A 22,661-nucleotide genomic window follows, 5' to 3' on the forward strand; every position below is an offset into this window, starting at 1 on the left:
TATATAGATTTGATTTTAAAAGGGAAKAGGAATAATTTTAGCCTTACTGATTTCAAAAAGTGGGTTTTATTTTAGGCTTTGAAATAAAATTAATCTTTGGCCAGAAACCAAGAAATTCAGCTCACATGGTAACTTTGAAAAAGTTCTGGGTATGTGAAGGCTTATGGGGAATACTAGAAGAGAAAATTGTTAGAAGCTTTAATTATGCAATTTGTTAAAGAAGGGGGAAAATAAAAGGAAGAGGAAAGGTACTATATCTGTGAAATAAATTCTTCTGTTACCATCCCCAGTGCTCTATCTCTCTTCATCTCTCTATAGCAGACTTGATTAAATTCAATGCAATATAGAGTCAGACTAAAAAATGAGAAACATTTGTTATCTGCAATCATTGCCTGCATATGCAACGTTCTGAGCACCTCAATAAAATAGTAATGAAAGGATTTAATGAAAAAGCCCACAAGTTTAATAGTCAAATTATGTCCAGCCATAAATAGTGMATATTTTAAATAGGACCTCTCATTTTAGTTAACGAGCAAGAGTTCCAAGCAGCAKGTAAACAATGTATGCCTTTAACAAAGATGTCATGTCTGCAGACACCTTGGAAAACAGGCTGAGGCAGCTAAGCTGGGCTTCAGCTCTGCAAGGTTTTAGGCATTCAAGCCTTTATCCAGGAAAACACTTTCATTTSTGTTTACCAACATGGTTTTCTGCACAAGGATCAGAATACTGAGCAGCTGGCAGTATGGAAAGCATAATCCTGSAAAATCTGACAGATATAATCTAAAAATGCAACATTTGCCAGCAAATGTATTCTATTTATGTCCTGTCTTCTAAATTATTTCTTTGGTAAGCTGTCCCGGAAAACTGTAGAGCTTAGAATAGCACCTGCTCTTTATTTAACCAATTATCCCGAGGTGTGTTTGCCAAATTCCCCAGGATCTCAGGAGGATAAATCACATGTAAAGCTTTACTTTAGTGGCTTCCAGTGGAATTTCTTCTTATCAATACTCTGTCAGTTATTYTGCATAAATCTGTAGCTCATAAAAAGCTGCTGGATCTGTAGCAAGGGAAAGTGAAGATGGATTTATCCATGCGGGAGATACGCTATGATTAGTAAAATATCTTTATCCTTAGCTCCTGCTCATTTCCCACTAATTTGAGGGGTTTTCTGGTGTCCATCCTCACCTGCTTTGGTCCCACTGGCACCCGCTCAAGGCATGGAAAGATTCTTCTTTTTAAAGAGTTCCTGATTAAACAGTTTGGGCAAGACCCATAAAGGACAAACAATCTCTTGGAGCCTCGTGGTGCCTCCTCTGTACTCACAGGAGATGGGCTCTAAAACCCTCTGCATTTTGCCAGTGAGCCTGTTCTGAGTTGCCATGATGCTTTGTGCAGCCACCTGCAATTCCTTAAAGGATCTTGCTTCAACACTCACAAAAAATACAATCTCCATAAATGACACYCCATGTAGCTGGGAATTGCATCTCTTCCCCAGAGACCCCACAGCTGGGCAGGGACTGRTCCAAGCTGATCCAGATGCCAACATCTGCCCATCCCTGCCTTCACCTTTAAATCTTCTCACTGTGGTGCTCTGGTGGGTGCTCCAGAGAGCTCTGATGGAGCCAAGGAAACCTGATGGGGAACTGGGCACTTTGATTTTCTACTGGAACAGCCTCTGCAGCACATTTAGTGGATCCTTTGACTTAGAGCTGCAGTGAGATGGAGGRAAAAAATCCTCTTATATAATCTCTAAACTGAAGGAAACATTTTCACCACTGCATGTCTTTCTGGACTTTGTATTACTCTCTGCAGCATCTTCGGCACCCTCTATTATCCCACTGCTAAATATATTTTGATACTCTAGTTACATGAGTCTACATCTCTTAAACCTTAATATGGTTTCTCYTCTCCAGGAATTTCAGGAATAAATCAGTAATAGTGCTGGATAAACTTAGYTCCCAATGCAGYGTTTCAAAAATACTTTTGGAACATRTCTATGGTTACATCTACTGCTACTTCTGACCCTTATAGCCATTTACATACATTAATCAAATCCACTCTTAGCTTTTGCTTGTATTTGGTTATTGTTCTTATTCTTGCTATCTTTTCCAGTTAAGAGGTATCCAGCTTTCTCTAGCCCTCAATAACATCTACTTATAAAACAATTTTCTAATAGCTTTCTCTGTACAATTTTTTTTTTCCTTTCATGAATTAAAACTTCACTAGCCATAATCAGAGCAGTGACAATTTAGAAAGTAAAATTCTGTAATGCTGCTGAGAGCCAAAAACGGTATGCCAAAATATTTGTGGAGGAAAAAGAAAATTCTGGTAGATATGTGTTTGTATGTGTGTGGAATAGAAATTGCTCCTACTYTGCTGGTGTTTTGACGAGCCTTAATAGTCACATTCAAATGCAAGGGATGGGAAGATAGGCTTTGCAGTGATCATTATGCTTAGCCCACTCAAACATCAAAAACTTCAGAGCTAGGTAGAATTTGAATGTTATGTGCCTTACATTTTACTTATTGGAGATTGATAGAAAGGGAAAAAGCATAAGGCACTGAGTGAGCCCATACACAGTTTCTTCTCGCTAAAACAAAGTTACAGTCACCGCTGTATTTATTAGTCAGGACTCCTGAAACAACTGTCAATTTTTTCAGAAAAAAGATTCTGAATTTCTTGCATAAAAAGCTGACTGTACTTAATAGTGAGATTTTCTTTCTATGGACCATCCAAAGAATGCTTTTTAGAAAATATTCTGCACCCCAGCACTTCTTTTTGAAATGGTCCCCAGAAAAGTGGGGCATAAGTGAGCAAGGAAGATGCAGCAGCTTAGCATCACGATTTGTGTGATGAATTTTGGAAGCACCGTGTGTGGAGTGCAGCTGCAGCCCTGCAGCACGGGCGCTCTTTGCAGGGAGCCTGCAAGCCTGGGGACAGAGGCTGCTCRGGCCAGCTGGCTCTGAACTCCTCCTGACCTGCCCCAGCTCTGCTTTACTTGCTTTAGCTGCCACAGCCATTTATCGAATTGACCGGGCATCTGTGGCTGATTGGTCTGACTTTTTGTGTGGTACAAGCAGAGTTTATAGACAAYAGCAACCAGCCATGGCTCCATGGAGAATGAGGCACTGACATCACTGTGGAGTGAGGAGGAGTACAAGGCTGCTACAACAGCAGAGACCTTGAGAGGTGGGCTTGGGAAAAAGGCACAGAATCATGGAATCACTGAGKTGGGAAAAGRCTTCTAAAATCATTGAGTCCTGCCATTAACCCAGAGCAGCTGTGCTCACTGCTAAMCCAAGTATCACACCCACACAGCCTGGACACTTGCAGGGTGCTGACTCCAACACTTCCCTGGGCAGTCTGTTCCAGTGCCTGACAACCCTTTCGGTAAGAAATTGTTCCTAACATCCAACCTAAACCTCCCCTGGTACAACCTGAGGCTGTTTGCTCTGTGCCACCCCTTKTTACCTGGCAGAAGAGACTGACCCCACTGACTACACCCTCCTGTCAGGGACTTTCAGGAGTGACAAGGTCCCCCTGAGCCTCCTTTTGCTCAGGCATGGGGTGACAACTGAAAGCCCTGCCCGGGAGGATTTCAGAGCAGAGGTGTTAGCAGTCTTTACCCAGAAGCTGGCATGTTTTTATGACCCACAGAACTAAGGAGATCCTGACACGGAGTCATCCTGATAGTACCAACCACCAAAGAAAGTCCAGCAAAATAAATAAATTCCATAGGGAACTGCACAACACTTGTTGACAATTTTCCTACTCAGCTGACACAGAGACATTAGTTTGCCACTTACATTCCTAATGTATCACACATCTACCCTGTTATCAGAACTAAATTCCACATCCACCCCTGCACAGTCTGTTTTCTGAGCATGAGTGCAAACAGCGTCTTGCATGATATAAGTKGGTTTATGTGGGAACACATGGGTTACTATTGGTGACCATGCATTACAAATGAAGTTAAAACAGAAGCATTGTTTAAAAAAGAAACAAAAAAACAGTTTAATTTTCACCATTTGCTTACTCTTATTTTGTGAATGAGTTAGCTACATCACAATGTAATTAAAGACATGTGTATCGAGCAGCTATTTTCTGTTCATTCAGCTCTTTCTTCAGACTCATTTCTAGCTAAAAACATTCCAGTAATGATATTTCCATGATCTGAGAGAAGTAAGAATTGGTAATACACTCAGAATAAACCTCTGCTGGTTCACATTTATTTTTGCCTGGCTCCCTAGACACTGAGGGTTTATCTGACCCACTTGCTTTAGCAGTGAGTTGGGCTCTTTAACACTGGTACAAGTGCAGTGCAAGGTCATTTCCTAAGTGGGGTCACAGATTGTTTCTTTCTCCATAATGAGGTGGTTTAGCATCAAACCTAGTCTTCATCAGATACAAATAAGGGACATTTATGTGCTTATTTATGTTGTAAAAATGATTTATACTGAAGAGAAGACTCGGCTTAGCACAGAGAGTAGGACACCAGTCCTTTAACTGGGGGAAGCATTCCATGTTCCTGGCTCCCAGCCCAACACTAGGAACACCTCATTATAGTGCTCTGCTGTGTACTGAGATGTGGAAGACAAGAATGAAAACATTCCCTGACAGATTTCATTCTAATAAGGATTTCTATTCAGCTTAACTTGAATTTATATTCAGCCTAACTTGAATTTATAGCTCATGCTGGTAGACYAATTAAAAAAATATATTTTAAACCTCAAAAAAATGCTCAGGAGTGTTACTCAATRAGCAAAACTGCTGACATTTCTAGCACCTCACATGTTTGTTTTTAAACATTGACAGATAGTGATGAGAAGATGACTACATCATGAGTGACTGATTCCAGAAGTGACTTCCTTCTGGGTGAAATTACCATGCAGACAAAATACAGAACAAGAAGTTTGAAAAGCCACAAATACGAGTGCCTCATAGGGTAGTACAGAAAAGGAACCTATTTTTTTTTTAATTTCTTAAGTCTAATTGAGCAATAGGATTGGGGTTTTTTTGAGTTAAAKTTGTTTAAATAGATAGCTGGAGGTCATCAATGTTTTCCTAATCTTACTCACTGAGAAGAGAATTGATCTTTTTAATTTGTAGTGAGATTTTAGAGCAATCTTCTATAAAAGCAATGTACATCATTGGGGAAGAGATATCACATGGAATACTAACAGATGACAATTATATACAATAAAACACAGCCAGAGAAAATGAAGTGAGCTCAAACTAAAACAGACCTAGTCAAAATCACATTTCAGTAATGGCCACTTAATCCTTCTCTTGAGATTTGCTAGCTATAGTGGAAAACTGCAGGAGCTGAGTAATAGCAACAGGCAAAAAATCATGCTCCAAGTGCCTTAGATTTCCAATTCAGAGATGCATAGAGAAGTTTTTTTAAAAGAATTAATTTTAAAATAGTAGAGAAATGGATGGGAGGGGTGAGTAGTAGAGAAAAGAGGAATATAAAATAAAAAAGAAGCCTTCTGAGGTTCACATAATTCCAAGGTTAAATCTTTTACACTTAGATATAGCTAAATAACTTCAACTAAAGCAGATCAGCTCAAGTTAACCCTATGATACAGAAGAATATTTCTCATTTCTGTTTGTTTCTAATGCTTTCACTCACCGTTAACATCAATATCCATAACCACAGTGAAAAGAGATAAAGAAGTAGATTATATAACCTGCAGTAAAAAAAAAAAAAAAAAAAAAAAAAAAAAAAAAAAAAAAAAAAAAAAAAAAAAAAAAAAAAAAAAAAAAAAAAAAAAAATTGGAATCATCATCATAAGTTATGGAGGCTTATCTGAATCATCTGATCACATCTTAGACTCCTCCAGAGCTCTCGTAAGTATAAAAGCTGCACTTAAGCTCAGGCTGCTCAAAATGAATGATGCATGCTTGTTTCTATAATTATCTTCCTGCTCCTTACTGGCCCAAAGAAGTTTCCTTCATCTCTCTCCACTTTGCTGTCCTCCCTCAGGGTAACACAYAATCCCTCTCTGTACCCACAAGTTTTATGCTGTGGTGTAATTCAGCTTTTGGTTAATGACATCAACCTGCTCTGATAGACCTGGAGATWTAAATCCTCTACCAAATTATTTAGCAACGCACCTCAAGGTTCTGCTGAAGAAACAGATTCCAGGCTGGGTGCTACATTTCAGATTTTGGTTCTTTGCCAGGGCTGCTAACATTGGCCCCTGTTTCTGGTAATTTTTGTGACAACTGGCTGTGAGCCCATTTTGTTGCTACTAGAAATATTTTTAAAGGGACAATAATCCTCATGGTCACTCATGACTTGAATCCAATCAGTTATGCCATGCAAAAATTGCACCACAATTTTTCAGCACAGTGAACTAGAAAACACAGTAAATACTGCAAACCAGAAGTTTTATTGTTAGCACTCTCRATAAATGAACTCTAAAGATCTTTTTTAAAAAGTGTTTTCATGAGCTACAGGAATGAAACGAAACTTAAACCAAGCTAAGTTTTTCATTTTCAACCTCTCTGTATAAACACTTSCTGTAGCCACATTCAGCTGAATCTGAAAATATGGAAAATAGATGCTCTAACAATACCTACAAAGAGTTAAAATTTATTTGGTGTTGGGTGCAGTAGTTAATGCRAGTGCATGTGTCGAGCAAGATGTAGAAGGAGTRTAGGATAAACCAGCCWGCWATGACTGACACYTTCATAGAGACAAATACCAAACCASCACTGCCATATCATATTTTAGAAGTCTGTGAAGAGATTTAAGAACTGSACAGCTTTACTGAAAATCACTGACAAGCACCAGTGAGGTTGCTGAGAGCTGGTGAAGGACAAGAAAGCTCATAAAATCCACAGCATGACCCATAGGTGCTGTGTGAGCAGGTATCATCTCCTCAGGGGAACAGGGTGTAAATGTTCACAGCAATGCAGGCAGCCTTTACGGCTCAGGGCAGGCACACATTTCAGAAATGACTGATTGCTGGCAGTCTGGGGCCCTCATGTTCAGTAAAGATGACTGAGAAGTCATTGCTGGGAGCAGTCATTTGTGCTTCCCTAGTAATTTCTGGCTCTTCAATAACCATTTTGAGACTTGTGTGMTCAGTCCCATAATCTGAGTGTTTCAGCTGTACCTATTTCTTTATGAGAACTGCAACATTCTTTTAATAATTATTTTCATGTATGCTTCAGTCCCACTGTGACTTAGGGATGGCACAAAAATTCAGCTTAGCCTTGTTTGAAGCAATGCCAAAGTTTTAACTCTTTAGCACAATTTGAGAAGCACATGGAATGACAGCTGCAGCAGGGGCAGTGCCTAGGAAATAAACTATCTTCTACAGGTGACCTACCTAAAATCCACCCACCCAAAGCACTGACAAGAGGTCAAAACTATTTTCTTTCCTCCTATGAATGTCCTCAGCCTGCCTCACTACATGACTACAACAAATGACCAAAATACAGCTTGTACACCTTTGTGGCCATGTGAAACAAGCTTTGCTAAAAACTCTRTGAATCCAGGATTTTGGGCTCTTCTGGAAAAGAGCTCCATCCAGAATTGTGATTGTGGCAGCACCACAAATCCAGGTGAACCGAGTAGGACCACAAGACAGTTGCTCTGTGATTTCCTAGTCCAAATCTCTCAACTTAATTTTCTTTTATGGAACTTCTGATAACAGACTGGATCCTCTCTTTTCCTCTCTAAGCAAAGCATCCAAGTTTCCATCTTTGATGTGGGAAATTATTTGGGAAGAGATTAATCTTCACATTACATGATTTGCAGTCCTAAGAGAATGGAAGGTTGGGTGTTGTGATTTACCTAGCAGTAAAAGGGAAAAGAAGTGTGTGTCATTTTGATGGCAAAGCTCAGTCCTGGGCATAGCCTTGGGATTTAAACAATATCAATGGACTGAACAGAAACACAAACAGGGCAAGAGAATCCATGACACTGTTTTGTGAAAATGTTTTCTGCTTCAGTCAAGATACCTTTATTTAAAATGTGAGTCAACACAAGAGAATTTGGGCAGTGTTAGATTTCCAGAGATGCTTCATTCTCCTCCACATCTGCTGTCTCCACACTCTCATATGTCACATCTGCATACGGCATCTCTGCATCCGCAGAGGGAACCTGGAGTGCATCCTTCCCTCGCAGTGACCATGTCATCACCATGAATAATGGATGACCTATGGATCAGGGTAATTTTTTATGCACATCAGAGAATGAATCTAACTTGACTCTCCATTAAATGAAATAGTTCAGGTGAACTGGCAAGCCTTGTTTCAGTCCTTCCCTGAGAGGCAGAAAACAGTGGTGTTTTCACTGGAAAACTCGGTTTATTTTTAAGCAGTTTATTAAATCTTTGCTGAAGGCTTTATAGCCTACTTCATATAAAAGATGAAATTGCCCAGATTTTTTGACAAATAAACTCAAGTTTTTAATTAGATTTAAACTATTTAGTCATTACCTATTCAGTACTGCTACAGGTCTTTCCCTTTAGGCACTTAGTGGCTACTCTGATTCTTCTTATAAATGACAGAGCAATTGCAGCAATTCACTCTCGGGTGAAGTTTTGCAATAAAATTCTTAGTAATAGTTTAAATTAATTTTCTATTTCTAGAAAAATTAGAGGACAGAACCACAGCAAGTACAATCTGACTTATCTCATTTAAAGTCACTGGAATTACAAAGGTTTTAATCAGTTGAATATATGACCTCATACCAGAAGGCTGAAAGACTGACCAGCCATGGAAGGGTTTTTTTTTTGTTTTTTTTTTTTGCCAGAGAAGAGTATCCTTTCCCTTCTACTCCTTTTAATAAGTTGTGAAAATGTTGTTCCTGTGGATTAGGAAATACTTTATTTCAAAGGGATATCCTGTGTGAGTTGCTGCTCACTACTTAAATAAGATGAGCCCAATCTGTCCCCCAATTTAGAATGTAAAATTATTGCTGCTGTCTGTGATATTAAACTGTATAACCTATCTTTATCAACATATGGTAATGCCTTTCCAAGAAACACTATGTATGATTCTTCTGGAATCACATTAGAGTGTCTCTGATAGAGAGATGACAGCAGAGATCATCCAAAGTTATAATGGTGACTTTATGTTAGCAAATAACTAAAACACAGTAGTTTTTAAGTGGTTAACCTATGCTTTATATTAATTTTTGAACTAAATAATTTAAGCCAAAAAGCTTAAGCTTAATTATGCAAGACAGCTATATACCAGTAATACAATTATTTGTTGAATTTTACTAAAGTGGTGATTATTTTTACATAGACATCAAATCTACTTGCATGAAAGCACAATACCTGAATCTATTAAAAAAAAAAATCCCAGACTGTAATGTGGACTTGTGTGGCTTTGGACTGCTAAGAGAATATTGTATCAGCACATTAATGAAACATTTAAGTAATGGGCTTGACCATGTCTTCTAAAGAAGGATCAATAAAGATGATAGAAAAAAATTGTTTTTCTAATGCATCAGTGATTTCCCAGCAGAGGTATTCTCTTCTACAATTTAAAAGTATTTCCAGAACAGAAATAATGCCTTTAGTGCTAAGGGGCCCATAAAGGAGGCTGTGGCAATTCAAAAGAGCATCATTTCATTAATCCTTTTCCCCTTGGCTGGTGACCCCAGTTCTACCTGCACTGGGCACCTCTGCCCACAGAGATTACACTTGCACCAAGAATGATTAAATGTTGCCCAGAGAGTATTGCAAAAAAATGTGTGGATCAAATGCACTCRCAAAAATCCAAAGAATAAATTCCTGAACATTTTGTTTGTGTCAGCTTCAGTTTGTGCTAAAGTTACACCTCACCAATAAGCACTCAAAAGAGCTATATAAAYGTTATAAATCAAGCAACAACTGCTTCAGTGCAGGATTAGGATTAGCATGTGTTTGTTAGAGCGAGGAAGATAAAAACAAGAGTCCAACCCTGTTTAGCCCCTGACATCGTAAAAATCTCACTGGCCTAATGAGATTTTTATGTAATTGYAGAGTGAAATAGTAGTTTATAGATCTTTGCACACAGTATTAAAAAAATCATAACTAAATTAATATTTATTAGCACTTGTGATTTCTGCCCTCTTCCTGTTTTGCAAAGATGTATTTCAAGCAATTTGAGACATAAAAAAAGCCCCCCAAGTATCAAATACTTGTGGTTACATCTATATTTTTGTAAGGGATTAGCATCAGAGCTGCCACACGCAGGCTCAGCTGGCAAACGGAGCAGGGACTCACCAGATGACCTCCAAAAGTGCCTTCTAACTTTAATTACTCTATGGCTTGAAGTTTCAAGCTTGGGTTCTGACCCTCTTAAGCCACCTCTTTCCCAGCTAGGGAAAGTGGATTTATGTAAAGCAATTTGGCAACATCTTGCAATGGCATTAATGTCACAGYGGAAATATCTCCAATGGTGAGATTTTATATCAATGTCTGACACATTAACCTTCMAAAGATTATAGTGTAATCTGCAAATAGGTAAATATGTGTTTCTTTTCATACTGATATTACTAGATTTGAAAACTTCTAGCAGTCATAAAAATAGATTTCAATATGCATTTGGGTATAATCTAGGCTTTAACAAATTTGTCTTGRACATTAAAAGCACTTGCAAAATTTCAGTGATATAATCAGAAGGTCTGATCTGAGAGTCTTAAGGAGATGAAAWGGGCTTTGTTATTATAATTTTCATTGTATTAATGGCATTGGATGGCTAAAGCCCTGCTCATCTGGATAGAGAAGGACCTCTGGTTGYTCTGGCTGGAATGCAGGTTTATACATTCAGACTATTGCATACCCATGCTAGCTTGTGATCCCTGTGGAATTCTTATAAAAGCTGGAATTCAATAGCATTTTTCCCCAGCTATATTGGCTGTGTTCTCCCTCCTCAGTCTCCCATTAATCTCATRAAGCATTTGCTGGTTTTGGAGATGTGAAGTGCCAAAATGGCTTGAAATGAGAGATGAGCAAACAMAAACAGGTAGCTTTTTCTGTAAGGCAAATAATTTCCAAAAGAGAATGGAAGTTTTAGTGTCTGTGGGCTGCTGTTCAATAAGTCTGTTCTAGATCTGAGAAAACTTCTAGACAAACATAACTTCTAATCTCTCACAGTCCAGTACACCAGACTCCACTAATTAGCTGCTTTGACCTTTGAAGTTTTCTCATTGCACTGATATCCAGTAACATGTTGCCTTTGTGAAAGAATGCATTTGATTTACTTTTTCTTTTCCATTCAGAAAAATATTTTCTTTTCAGAGWATGGTTGTTTAATTGGTTATAAACCAGGAAAAAAAGCTTTTTATTCATAAAGCTATGTTTCTCCATTCACTTTGCATAGTTTGAAAACATATAATCTCGTGCCTTCTGTTTGCAAAGACTTTATTTAGAAGTATTTTCTTTCCTCCAGGAGACAGAATTTGGCCTCAGTTATGTTTCTTTGAATTACAATTACATCTTTGAACTCCAGATAACGGAATAAAAAAAAATTCTCCCAATTTAATTAAATTGGACTGTTTGTCAGTACCAGCAGAATACTAGGGAGCATATTGCYAATTAAAACTCTGCTTTTGATTGCTAATAAAACATTACAAGTCAGCCAAAATGAAGAGGTTGGGCTGCCAATTCTTCACCTGGGCAGCTGAAGCTCCCAGAAGCACCCATGGCTTCTCTGTGCTCTTTCCCACTCCCGTACAGATTCTGGCTGAAATTGGAAAATAATTAATTTTTCTGCTTTTCACCCACTTCTATCCAAACTCTATCCACTGGATTAAGACATTTGTAGTATCATGAAGGTTTTCCATATCCAGCCAGCAGTGTTCAAAGTGTCCCAGAAGCAGGTCAGGAGAGAAGGGCACTGACATATTATGCAAAACACCATACAGTTGCCTAACACTGTTCAGCTGATTACCCTTGGCATTCTGAAATGAAAATATCTGATTATGTCATATTCTAAAGTAGCTTCAATGTTCTCCTCTAGAACTGGAGGCACTGATTTGAAGAAAACAAAACATCCATTAAGGCTAGTCTACACATTTCTGACTCGGAACTTGCTTTTTTTACTGTGCTAAGCAGGTTGAATTAGATCTGCTGTCAGATTTCTGAGCAGCAGAAAAACCCCAGCAGACAGACTTTTCATCCTCTGTGGATTCTGGTTAGCAAAAGTGAAAAGGAAAACCCTTGGCAACAATTTGTGCTCGGCTTTCCAAATGCACAATAACCTCAAGTTCATCAGAGTGGAGAAAAGCTGCGTGAGAAGTTTGTCTCAATTAATCTAAATATTGGTCTTGTTCTCTCTGAGAGAAGCAATGCAACAACACTGTGTACACAACAAGGGATATTTTGGTTGGGAGTTGCATAAGCTAAGTGACAATTAAATTTGTTTCGTAACAGGTCCCACCTGAGTCAATGAGAGCAAAAATAGGCACGACAAAGGTGATGAGCACTGATGTTCCTCTGAGCRGACAGAAAGTGATCTCAACCACACTGAAAGGAGATGCTCAAGTGAACTGTAACCTCCWCTGTCATGTGGCATCTTTACTGGGAGTCTGATTTTGTTAATCGGCAATTTTCCAAAGTTTTTACAGTACTATCCAAATRAACAATGTGTGTGTGTTGTCTTCTAAAACACTACCTAAAAAATCTGTATTTTTCAAGGCCTTCTATTTCTTTGTTTTTATTTCTTTAATAGCTCCACCCAAAAGGGAGATGATGATTATGAAGATTACACTTCAAATAAGACTTGGGTTTTGACTCCCAAAGTCCATGAGAGTGATGTGACTCTTATTTTAAATGGCTTGCTGGAAGGATATGACAACAAATTGAGACCTGACATAGGMGGTACGTTGGTTTTGCTTTTAGACCACTTTTGATTAAGCAGTGAAGAGAAAGAATTTTCATGTCATATTATGTACCCAGGAAGAATCCATTCAAAGTAGTTACGAGAATAAAATGCAATGCAGCAAAACATCAGAGGCATGTAAAGCAGTCATGATTTTGGAAGCTGACATAAATTAAGATTGCTGAATCTATCCTAAGACATCTAATAAAATGTCTTGCAATTTGCTGAATCAGGCTGCTTGTGATGATCTACCAGCATAGAAGTTCAGAATTTAACATCTGTGGAACAAAAAAAGCAAGCTTTTCTCTTCTTTTTATACCTTAGAGATGGTGTTAAAGAATCACAAATAATACACTGGAAAGAAAGGGCAGAAAGAGGGTAACAAATAATACACAAATAATACACTGGAAAGAGGCCAAAAAGAGCCTCACCCTTGAATGATGTGATGGATGCAGAGCCTCCAAGAGCTCCAAGGTCTGCTCAGATTGATGTAGCCTGGGCCCTCACTTGCACAGCARGGCAGGAGGTGATAGAAAAGGGCACGGAGGAAGAGGTTCACCAAAAAAACTGAGTCAAGCAAAGCCAACCTGCCCAGATGAYTCCCACAGCTGATATAAGTATGGAGAGCCAAGCCTACACTCAGAATGGAAGTCTTGTTTGACTGAATCAGCTTTTGCAGGAATCTTCCTCTCCACTGATTACTGAGGGAACTCGAAGGRAAAAATGTCCCTGAATTGCTGCAAGTCAGCTTGAGGAGCCCTGTGAGTGCACAGACAATAGCTCTGCAGAAGAGGAGACAGCAGTAATGAGATTATAGAAAAAGGCACAGAGATTTCATGGATGAGGCAGGCAGAGGAAAGCAGAGAGCAGCAAGGTTAATGAAGGAAGCTGTTTCTAACAAGTTTATAGAGGCTTATAAATGAAGGAATTTTTCACAGTGAAGGATAACATGAGTCTTTAACCTTCAATGTATGTATACAGTGTAAATTAGCAGAGAAATTTGTCTTCACTTAAACCAAGACTTTAGAACAAAAAGGAAATAAAACATTCTTAAAAGCATCAGGGGAAAAAACAATCATGCTGCAGCCTAAATGTATAAGAAGAATAAAGCTGAAATGGAGTAATTTCAAAACAAATTAACAACTATTCTTAATTTATATCTTAGAGCCCTAAGTATCTTTTTGGCTTTGGGCTCACAAAATTTTCACTTACTACAGTCACCTCTGTAGGCAACAGCAGTCATGTTGCATTTGGCATTATAATGCAAAAGAAGTGATGCAAGACATCATAAATAAAATAAATTTCTTTTGYTGATAGTGTTTTGTTTTGCTGAGTTGCTGTGACCTGACACAAAATAGAGATCCTCTCAGTCAGACATGAGCCTCTCTAAGCTATCACCACTGGTTTCAGTATTTGTTCTCATAGCACAAGGGAATTTGTTCTGATAGAATAAACAACCTAAGAATTTGTCTCAAAGTGTCTCCAACTTAATTTGAGACTGAAGGCATTTGTAAATTTGTATTTATTGTAATGCACATTTAAATGTGAGGCACCCACAGCCACCCAGGAGAGCTGCCATAATAACACGTTTGTGTTTGACTTTCATGTAGTTGATTCTGACCTTCACTGCGTTACTGATTCTTGTTGTTTCTCTTGCAGTTAAACCGACAATAATTCACACTGACATGTACGTAAATAGCATTGGCCCCGTGAATGCTATCAATATGGTAGGTAAAGGATTGCCCATTTTCCTTGTTACAAAGTCTGCATCATTCTGACATTACAAAGCCTTTACATTAGTCTCTTAATGTTGTGGCATACCTTTAATACTTTTAAAGTCTAATTTTAATTATGGATGTGAGGGGTGTATGAGCTATAAATCTGTACAAGAGGAGAAAACTGAGCTATATGCTGAAAAAATGCAAAAATAATAGTATTACCATATCCTTATATTTTTATGTGCTCTGCTTTAAAATGCCTTGCAACAGCTGAACTCCTGTAAAACCGAGCTTCCAGATTGCTACAGAATCAGGAAAACCATTCACCAGTGATATTACCCCTCATGACACCAAGACATAAAAAGCAAAAGGCCTAGATCCTCCCCAGAGACTTCACCATTTCTGAGATYAACCAGGGAGCACAGGCAATTAAGTCAGCTCAAGCTTTTCCTGTCCTAGATCCAAGGAAATCTGTAATTTTTCTCTGACCTGAGCAGGTGTGGGCTGAGGTGGGGACACAGAATTAGAAAGGTGCACGTAACACTCACTTGATCCTTAACTTTACCCTCACTGGGAAAATAATAAATTGCTTTAAAACAATAATCTTTGGTAAAACATGCCTTGAAACTCACCAAAAGAGATTGGTTTTATCAGTTCTAATATCCCCTTCCATAGCTGACAGTTTTTTCATATGAAATTAAGCAATTCATATCAGGAGTTATGTGGAATGCTGAGTGCTGTGTTTTCATCAGTATTTCTGGTTAACACGACAGGAATATACAATTGATATATTTTTCGCCCAAACGTGGTATGACAGACGTCTGAAGTTCAACAGCACCATAAAAGTGCTCAGATTAAACAGCAACATGGTTGGGAAGATCTGGATACCAGACACATTTTTCCGAAATTCCAAGAAAGCTGATGCTCATTGGATAACAACTCCTAATAGGATGCTCAGGATCTGGAATGACGGCAGAGTCTTGTACACRTTGAGGTATTTATATTTATTTATACCTAACTTTAGTTTCAGTTWCTCTAAGGAAAACCAAAGAAAAAGATCCTGTGAATTCAGGTCATTTGACATTAACCTGAAGGAAAAGAATTTGGGGTTTTCCTATTTCTTTATGCAAACAACCCTGAAAAGGGGATATATTTCGAAGATATCAGTTGTATGACATTGATTTTATATTGGCAAAATAAGAAGTTTTATTTCTTATAGATTGTACTGTCTTGCTCCAAAATAGTCACCTTCCTTTACTAAAATTAATATAGACATTTTTATAGTAATTAGTCTTCAAGTATGTTTATTCTTTGTCATTGGTTTGGTCCCCATTGTCTTTTACCTTTATTGATAAATATGAAATATCCTTGAATTAAGCAGATGGTTTAAAAGGAGCTATTATACACATCAAAGGCCACTTATTCTGAATTGATTACCATTTAACAACATGAAGCTCAACCCTGCAAAATCAATTTATTCCTCAAATATCTTTGGCAAATCTTTGCCATCCCAGCATTGAATATTTAAGGTTTAACCCAAACCTGTGGATATACCTCATTCCACCAAAATTTTCATGGATCTGAACTCGATATRTTCAACCTGGCCAGGTTCCCAAGCTGGGTGTAGTTTTTCTTTTAAGACAAATTACCTTTTCAATAATTCASTTATGCATATGCCTACATTTAAGTRYAACACATGCCATATGTAACAACTCAAATATCATATTCCAAATGATCATAAGATGCCTCCTAAATGTGAGAATCCTGTGGGGTTTTTTTTATACTTTTTCTTACATGTGATATAATATTTGGGTTTATGTAAGATATAAATACAGCATTTTTTTCAAGAAAACCTATAATTTAAAATGAGAGTACAGAATCAAAGATGATAGACATAAGATTACCTGGGTTTTGGACTGTATTTTTTTCAAAGTTTTTTTTTTTGCTTTTACTTTATTGGGTGCCAAAAATACAATTTTGAAGAAAAATACACTAATCATTTTAATGATAGATGTGAAGCTTTGGTTAAGACTACCTTTCAAGGCTGCAACAATCTGAATTACAAAAAGGAGTTTTATTTCATAGTTACTTTACATTCATTGCATGTGGCACTGCCAGAAGAGATAACAGAATAATCAAAATTGAAATCCAATGCAAATCAAAGTTAGTCTGATAAAGATGAGCCTAGATCCACTTTTGAAATGTTAAATTTGGATTTAGGTACACTGCTGTCTGTTTGGATTTTCTCTCCAAATCCCTTGGTTTCTCTCATTAGAAAGAGGTGTATCAAGTGGAACCTGGAAACTGTTCTCTGCTATAAATGTRTATTCAGTTGTGCTGGTGAGTCACAGCCTAATTCAACTTGGATTAACCCAGAAATTAAATGTGATAGTATCACCCAGCTGGGATTCTGTCCTGAAGAGAACAGGGATCCAGAAGGGCTGGGTGATTGTGCTCAGTCACCTCCCCCCAGGTTTAAGAACCATCCTGTCCAGCAAGAAATCAATTATCTGTGACACTGAAGATGATGAAAACGAGAAGAGGAAGGACAATATGGAAATCAGATTTCTCTAAATGCCTAATGCAGAAAAGTTCCTTTTTGACTCCCCTGGTGGTCCTAGGATCCCTCTGCACCCCAGAGGATGGACTCAGGTCCTCTGCACACACCACCTTCACTCAGCAGCCTGGAGACAAACCCAGCTCACAGGGCTCATCATTCAGACACCCCAAATCAGCAAAGACAGAAACCTACAGCTTCCCTGGAGACTCCTTGAGGCACACAGAAACATTAAACCTCACCCTTTTCCTCTTTCCCTCTCTCACCTCCACCTCTTCCCTCTGTTCCAATGTCCAAGTATCCTGCAGCTCATGGCTGGGCTGGGAGTGAATGAATTATGGTAGTGTTTTTAGCAGAAAAGGCACATTTCATCTTACTTGGGGTTTCTAGAAGYAGATATGTTTACCTGATCTACAGCACCTACACCTGAGTTATCACAGGGACTCTCCTAATATTCAGTGGAGACAAACACCTTTTGGTATATTTTTCTTCTGATTTAATTTAAATGTCTTCTTTTGGAGTGAGAGGGACTGTATCCTCAGAGCACCTCTGCAGTAGCTGTGAAGGGAGTCTGGATGGCTGTCTTGGATGCAGATGTCTAAATTTGGACTCCTATCCATCATCTCTGAAATAGAATTTTTGTCACATAAAATGCATTTTCCTRGTGCATTATGGCATGTTGTGACACAAAGATTTGTCACTGCTCATGAGATGACCTGTGTATCTACTTATGGATTTGTCAGTCGTGACTAATGCTGCCATCTCAGATGCACGAGAACAGAACTTTAATGCCTCTTCCWTTACAGGCCAGAAAGGAGATGAGCAGGGTCTGTGGAACCAAGAAAGAAATATGGCTTATCACTAACCATGATGTCTTCCTGTGCTTGGAACATTCCAATAATTACACAGATAGCAAGAGTTTACTTTTGCTTTATATATATATATAACATATTTGTATATTATATAGTCAGGATCCATAATAGTAAGAACCTTGCTTTGCTTGCCATGATGTAGCTTTCAGGACAAATTTCTGAAGCACATTTCCTGCATTCTGATCTCTTTTTTMTCAGGCTGACAATTGATGCTGAGTGTCAGCTGCAGTTACACAACTTCCCAATGGATGTCCACTCCTGCCCACTGGAATTTTCAAGCTGTAAGTACCATGCTCAAAAATATTCCTTTTTCTGGCCCACACTGAACTGCTTATTATAAATTTTTATTTACATATTTATAGTCAGTGAAGGTTATGTTCTTAATTAGACATACCCCAATGGTTTCCACTTATATTTCAATCTTATTTTCAGTATATGTATCATAAATGTTCACAAATATGATTAAGGACTCCTTTTAGAAAAATATAAAATTTCTGGACCTTGTGTGATTAATCTATGCTTATATCTGAGCATCAACCAAAAAAACTTTTACTTTCAGCATTAGGGTGCCCTGGCCTTCCACTTTGTGCATAGGAGTTTTACTACTGCACTATTTGGAGTCAATAGTTTGATATTTGGAGTAAGGTCAGGGTGTGAATTCCTGGTCCAGGTGCAGATGGATCAGAGTATGGGCCAAATTTCATCTTATTAGGTCCACAAAAGCAGGAAACCTATTTTTGAAAAATTTATCCTAAGTGCTATTATAATTTATAATTAATAAAATAAAATGTGACATTAACTAAAAGGCACTAGTAAGTTATCTCAAGAAAAACATATCTATAATTTACTTGCAATATGCTTCTCCAGTTTTTTCCAGAAATAGAAAGTAGTATTTTTAGTCCCCAAAGCACCCTAACCCCTAGCAGTGACTGTGAAACAAAGCATTCTGTATTTTCCTTGCAATCAGATGGGTACCCTAGGGAAGAGATCATTTACCAGTGGAAGCGCAGCTCGGTGGAGGTGGGGGACACCCGCTCCTGGAGGCTTTACCAGTTCGCCTTCACAGGGCTGAGGAACACAACTGAGGTGGTGAAGACTACTTCAGGTAAGACAGCTGAAATGTTCACCTTCAAGTTCTGTTAATCTTTTTTTTTTGTTATATGTTTGTTTGTTATATGTTAATTTTATTAACAGAATTAAACCAAGGAAGATGCCTCTGGTTAGAAATCAGCATTTGCATTTCAGTGAACAGTTACAGGCTTTTCAATRTCTATGGAACCATCTGGGCTTTGGCATTTCTGAATTCCTCTCAGGAAGGAAAAATACTTGTGGTCTACTGTCCAATCTTGTCCTCCAAGAAAAACCTCTGAGTGTCAGGAAAAAGCCACTGCTGAATGGGTGGGTGGGTGAGGGAACCTGCTCAGCTTCAGTGCAGGAAACAACAGAGCTGAGCCACTGAAGGATGCTGTGACCCTGAACTGATCATTTTACCATTCCCTTCCCACTGCCACACAGAGAGTAAGCCTGAACAGAAATGAAACTCAAAGTCCCAACCTCTTTACTACAGAGRCTCCAAGTTTATTTTGTTCCTTAAAATAAGGCACATTCAACTCTCATTAAACAGAGCAGCCTTACAAATCAGAGTCTCAGATGACTTTCCTTCATATTTCTRTCTCCTTGGAAACAAGCAATGAAAWTTAGAATGATAAATGRGGAAGTGCTCAGTGTTTAATAAAAATACAATTTTAACCCTACTAACTAAGMAGAAAAATATATTTTTCTAGACATATATATGGTTTTATTTCTCAGTGGAAAGAAAATCAGTGACTGTGAGGAAGGATGTAAAAAGCAATTGCATATTAATATTTGTGTATGTGCTGATTTCTCTTGTCCTTCATTTCTTACTTTCAAAAAGAACAATGAAATGTAAGAAGATTGGGGTTTTTTTCAAGCTGCCTCTAATTTTTATCTTACTTTTTAGTTCTGGCAATTATATTAATTTAAAATCAGACATCTGTGTTTATTCTGACTTCAGAAATACCCCYACCCATTTTATTTCTAAAAGATCAGCCTTTCTGTTATATTCAGAAGGAAAGTGAGATGTGCCAGAGCTGAGAGGAGCCTGTTGTACATTACACAGGAGAACAAACAAAGAGATGGAGAATTAATTCAAGTTCCAGCTCCTGAATCTCTGGACATTAAGCACCAACGATGTGTTCAGTCTCATGAGCAGGGCAAAACCAGAATGCAGCAATGTTTGCCTTGTGGAGTCTTCTGCCATTTTAGCCAAGGACAGTATTCAGTCAAGTATTCAAGAAAGCATTTAACTTTTCTCATTTTCCCAAGAAAACAAACATAAAGGTGCAAAGGAGGACAGGAGAGCAGCAGCATGTGTGCAAGCCATAGCTGCTAATGACCACCATTACACAGGGCTCTCAAAGCAAAAATAAARCCAGCAATAAATACATCTCCCCTCAGACAGCACAAATGGCAGCAGTGCACCYAAGTGTGCTTCCAGTCTCATCCTGCCCACGTCAAAAACTAACTATATTTCAGCCTTAATTTGAGTTTCTTCTATTTGCTATTTTCTTTAATTTTCTGCTTGAGCCATTCTCTAATCAAGTCTTTATATTTTTTTGACCAGAGACAGAAAATAATAAAATCTTAACACGCTACAAGCTCCATATCCCCTGATTGAGTGCACTGGTGACTCAAAAGCACTTTCTAATGTTCTGTTAATGCAGACAAGGTGCATTCAGGGAAATAAACAGTCAAACACAAAAAAGTAAAAAATACATTTCTCATGCAAAGAAAACTTTTCTTTTTTCGCTGTTTGGTCATTCAAGCTTGTAGTACTCACCCGAAGTACTCCCATCTGTAGTTTTTAATATGGTGACACACACCAGTCCATTTAATCTGCATAGGAAAAAAAAAAAAGGTAATTAGCAGCTAGCATGCACTTTAAAGCAGCGAAAACTCACTCTAGTCATCACTCAATTCCTAAGTCAAAAAGCCCATGAAAGCTGCTCAGCCTGCTGAGCTGCTTGCACAGACCTGTGTGTACAAAACTTTAGAAAAATGTCGTGTATGTGTTTCTTCKCCTGCAGTTTCTATATGCTTGATTTTCATTGCTCCTCTGGTTTCTATGACCACAGATGTGTAGAACTGGATTTTATTTTGATCTAGGTGTGGCATGTAAATAGAAGGTGGGAAAAAAATCCAGCAAAACAGGGGTTGCCATGAACCTGGTCTGTCTCCTGAAAATACTTTGTTAACACCAGCAGAGCCTAAAAAGTGTTCATTCCTTCCTTAAGTGACTTATTAGTATGCTGGCAACTACATGAAGTCCAGCATTCCTCTGCCAGAGCCACACTCTACCTCTGATTACACTCTCAGATGCCCATATTTTCAATGGTTTCATGAAAAGTGAGGAAAAAAAAAAAGATTCCAAGCTTATTAGCAACCTAGGTGCAGCCTGAGTCCCCAGCTCGATATTTGAATACCCATGCAGCTAAAATAAATCTTGATACTTTATGCATTTACTTGCAGTGCAGAATTGCAGTGCAAACCAAAGCCAATGYCTTTGGAGGAGCTGGGGCATGGTGGAGGAGGCAATGGAAAGATTAATGAGGTGTTGGAAAGAGGGCTATACTGTACTCCCACAGACTCTTCCCCAAAATTAAATCTAGGTGAAAAAAAACCCCAGAGGAACCAGAACACAGGAAGGGGGTGTTAGAGAATATGAAATTGAACATTTAGAGAACAAAAGGAGCCTCGGGCCACTGTTAAGGCATTTCAAACTGGAGTAAACTTTCAGTGTCTCCATTTACTTCATTTCAAAAYGAATTYTTGTTCCCAGCTCCATYCCTCCCAGGGACCCACACAGTCCTTGAGGGCTGAGCTTGGMGGTGTTGGGAGCAGAGAATCAGGATGGCTGAGATTTGGCCATCACAAACTCCCTAMTCTCTTGCTGTCATGTCAAAGCTGAACACTGCAGTTGTGGGCTGAGTTTTGGGCAGAGAAGGACAAGGTTTGTTGGAGTTTAAGCTTCCTAAGACCTGATGGTCTTGCTGAAATTACTGCATTTATCTGCTGCTCTTCCTTTGCACGCACTGCAGAAATACAAGATTAATTCAAAGGGCCAGATGTCGGAATTGTGTCCCATAGTTAGCAAATCCCAGCAAATCCCAGCAGCAGCAGAAAAAAACCCAACTGGAATATCACAAACCATSCCTCTGTTTCTCTTATCTGAAGTGAGTCATGCTGAATTACCAGCTTGTTTCTCTCCAAACAGAACATTTAGATGTAACTTTAATTTTCTTTGAAAGTCTCTGACCAAGCAGTAAGAAATTACTTAGATAATGGWATCTAAGTAATCTGAGTTGGTGAGTAATAGTAGGAATGCTTTAAAAAAGTTAACTCTAAACCTTCTGCCCTAWGAAAATTTCATTAAAATAACTAAATAGTCCATATACATTACCTGCATATATTTTCTACTTTTTCCCTAAAATCAACCTTGTGTAAACAGCACCAGTTTAGTTTAGATTATTTCCAGTAAAGTACACGTTAAGACTTAACACCATCTGAATTATATGAACTATTACAGTTGACCTCACTCACTTAGAAAATGAGATGGGTTKAAGAGATTTTGTATTACTGAAGAATGTCCATAATCACTGC

The 22,661-nt window shown here is 38.3% G+C and overlaps 1 protein-coding gene and 1 long non-coding RNA gene across 4 annotated transcripts in view; one reads left to right on the forward strand and one right to left on the reverse strand.

The window, feature by feature from the left end:
- LOC130579422 (uncharacterized) overlaps positions 1 to 22,661 on the reverse strand; it is a 219,209-nt gene that overhangs the window by 108,996 nt on the left and 87,552 nt on the right. The gene's annotated exons all lie outside the window — the stretch shown is intronic.
- Positions 1 to 22,661, forward strand: part of GABRG2 (gamma-aminobutyric acid type A receptor subunit gamma2) — a 62,540-nt gene that overhangs the window by 10,608 nt on the left and 29,271 nt on the right. Inside the window, exons 2-6 of the mRNA XM_057376203.1 lie at positions 12,685 to 12,833; positions 14,494 to 14,561; positions 15,326 to 15,546; positions 18,180 to 18,262; positions 18,949 to 19,086. Coding sequence (XP_057232186.1) covers positions 12,685 to 12,833; positions 14,494 to 14,561; positions 15,326 to 15,546; positions 18,180 to 18,262; positions 18,949 to 19,086 — 659 coding nt within the window. The remainder of the gene's footprint in view (positions 1 to 12,684; positions 12,834 to 14,493; positions 14,562 to 15,325; positions 15,547 to 18,179; positions 18,263 to 18,948; positions 19,087 to 22,661) is intronic.

This window comes from Malurus melanocephalus, unplaced genomic scaffold (genome assembly GCF_030028575.1).
Source record: "Malurus melanocephalus ecotype Western Australia unplaced genomic scaffold, MMel_1.1 scaffold_273, whole genome shotgun sequence".
NCBI lineage: Eukaryota > Metazoa > Chordata > Aves > Passeriformes > Maluridae > Malurus > Malurus melanocephalus.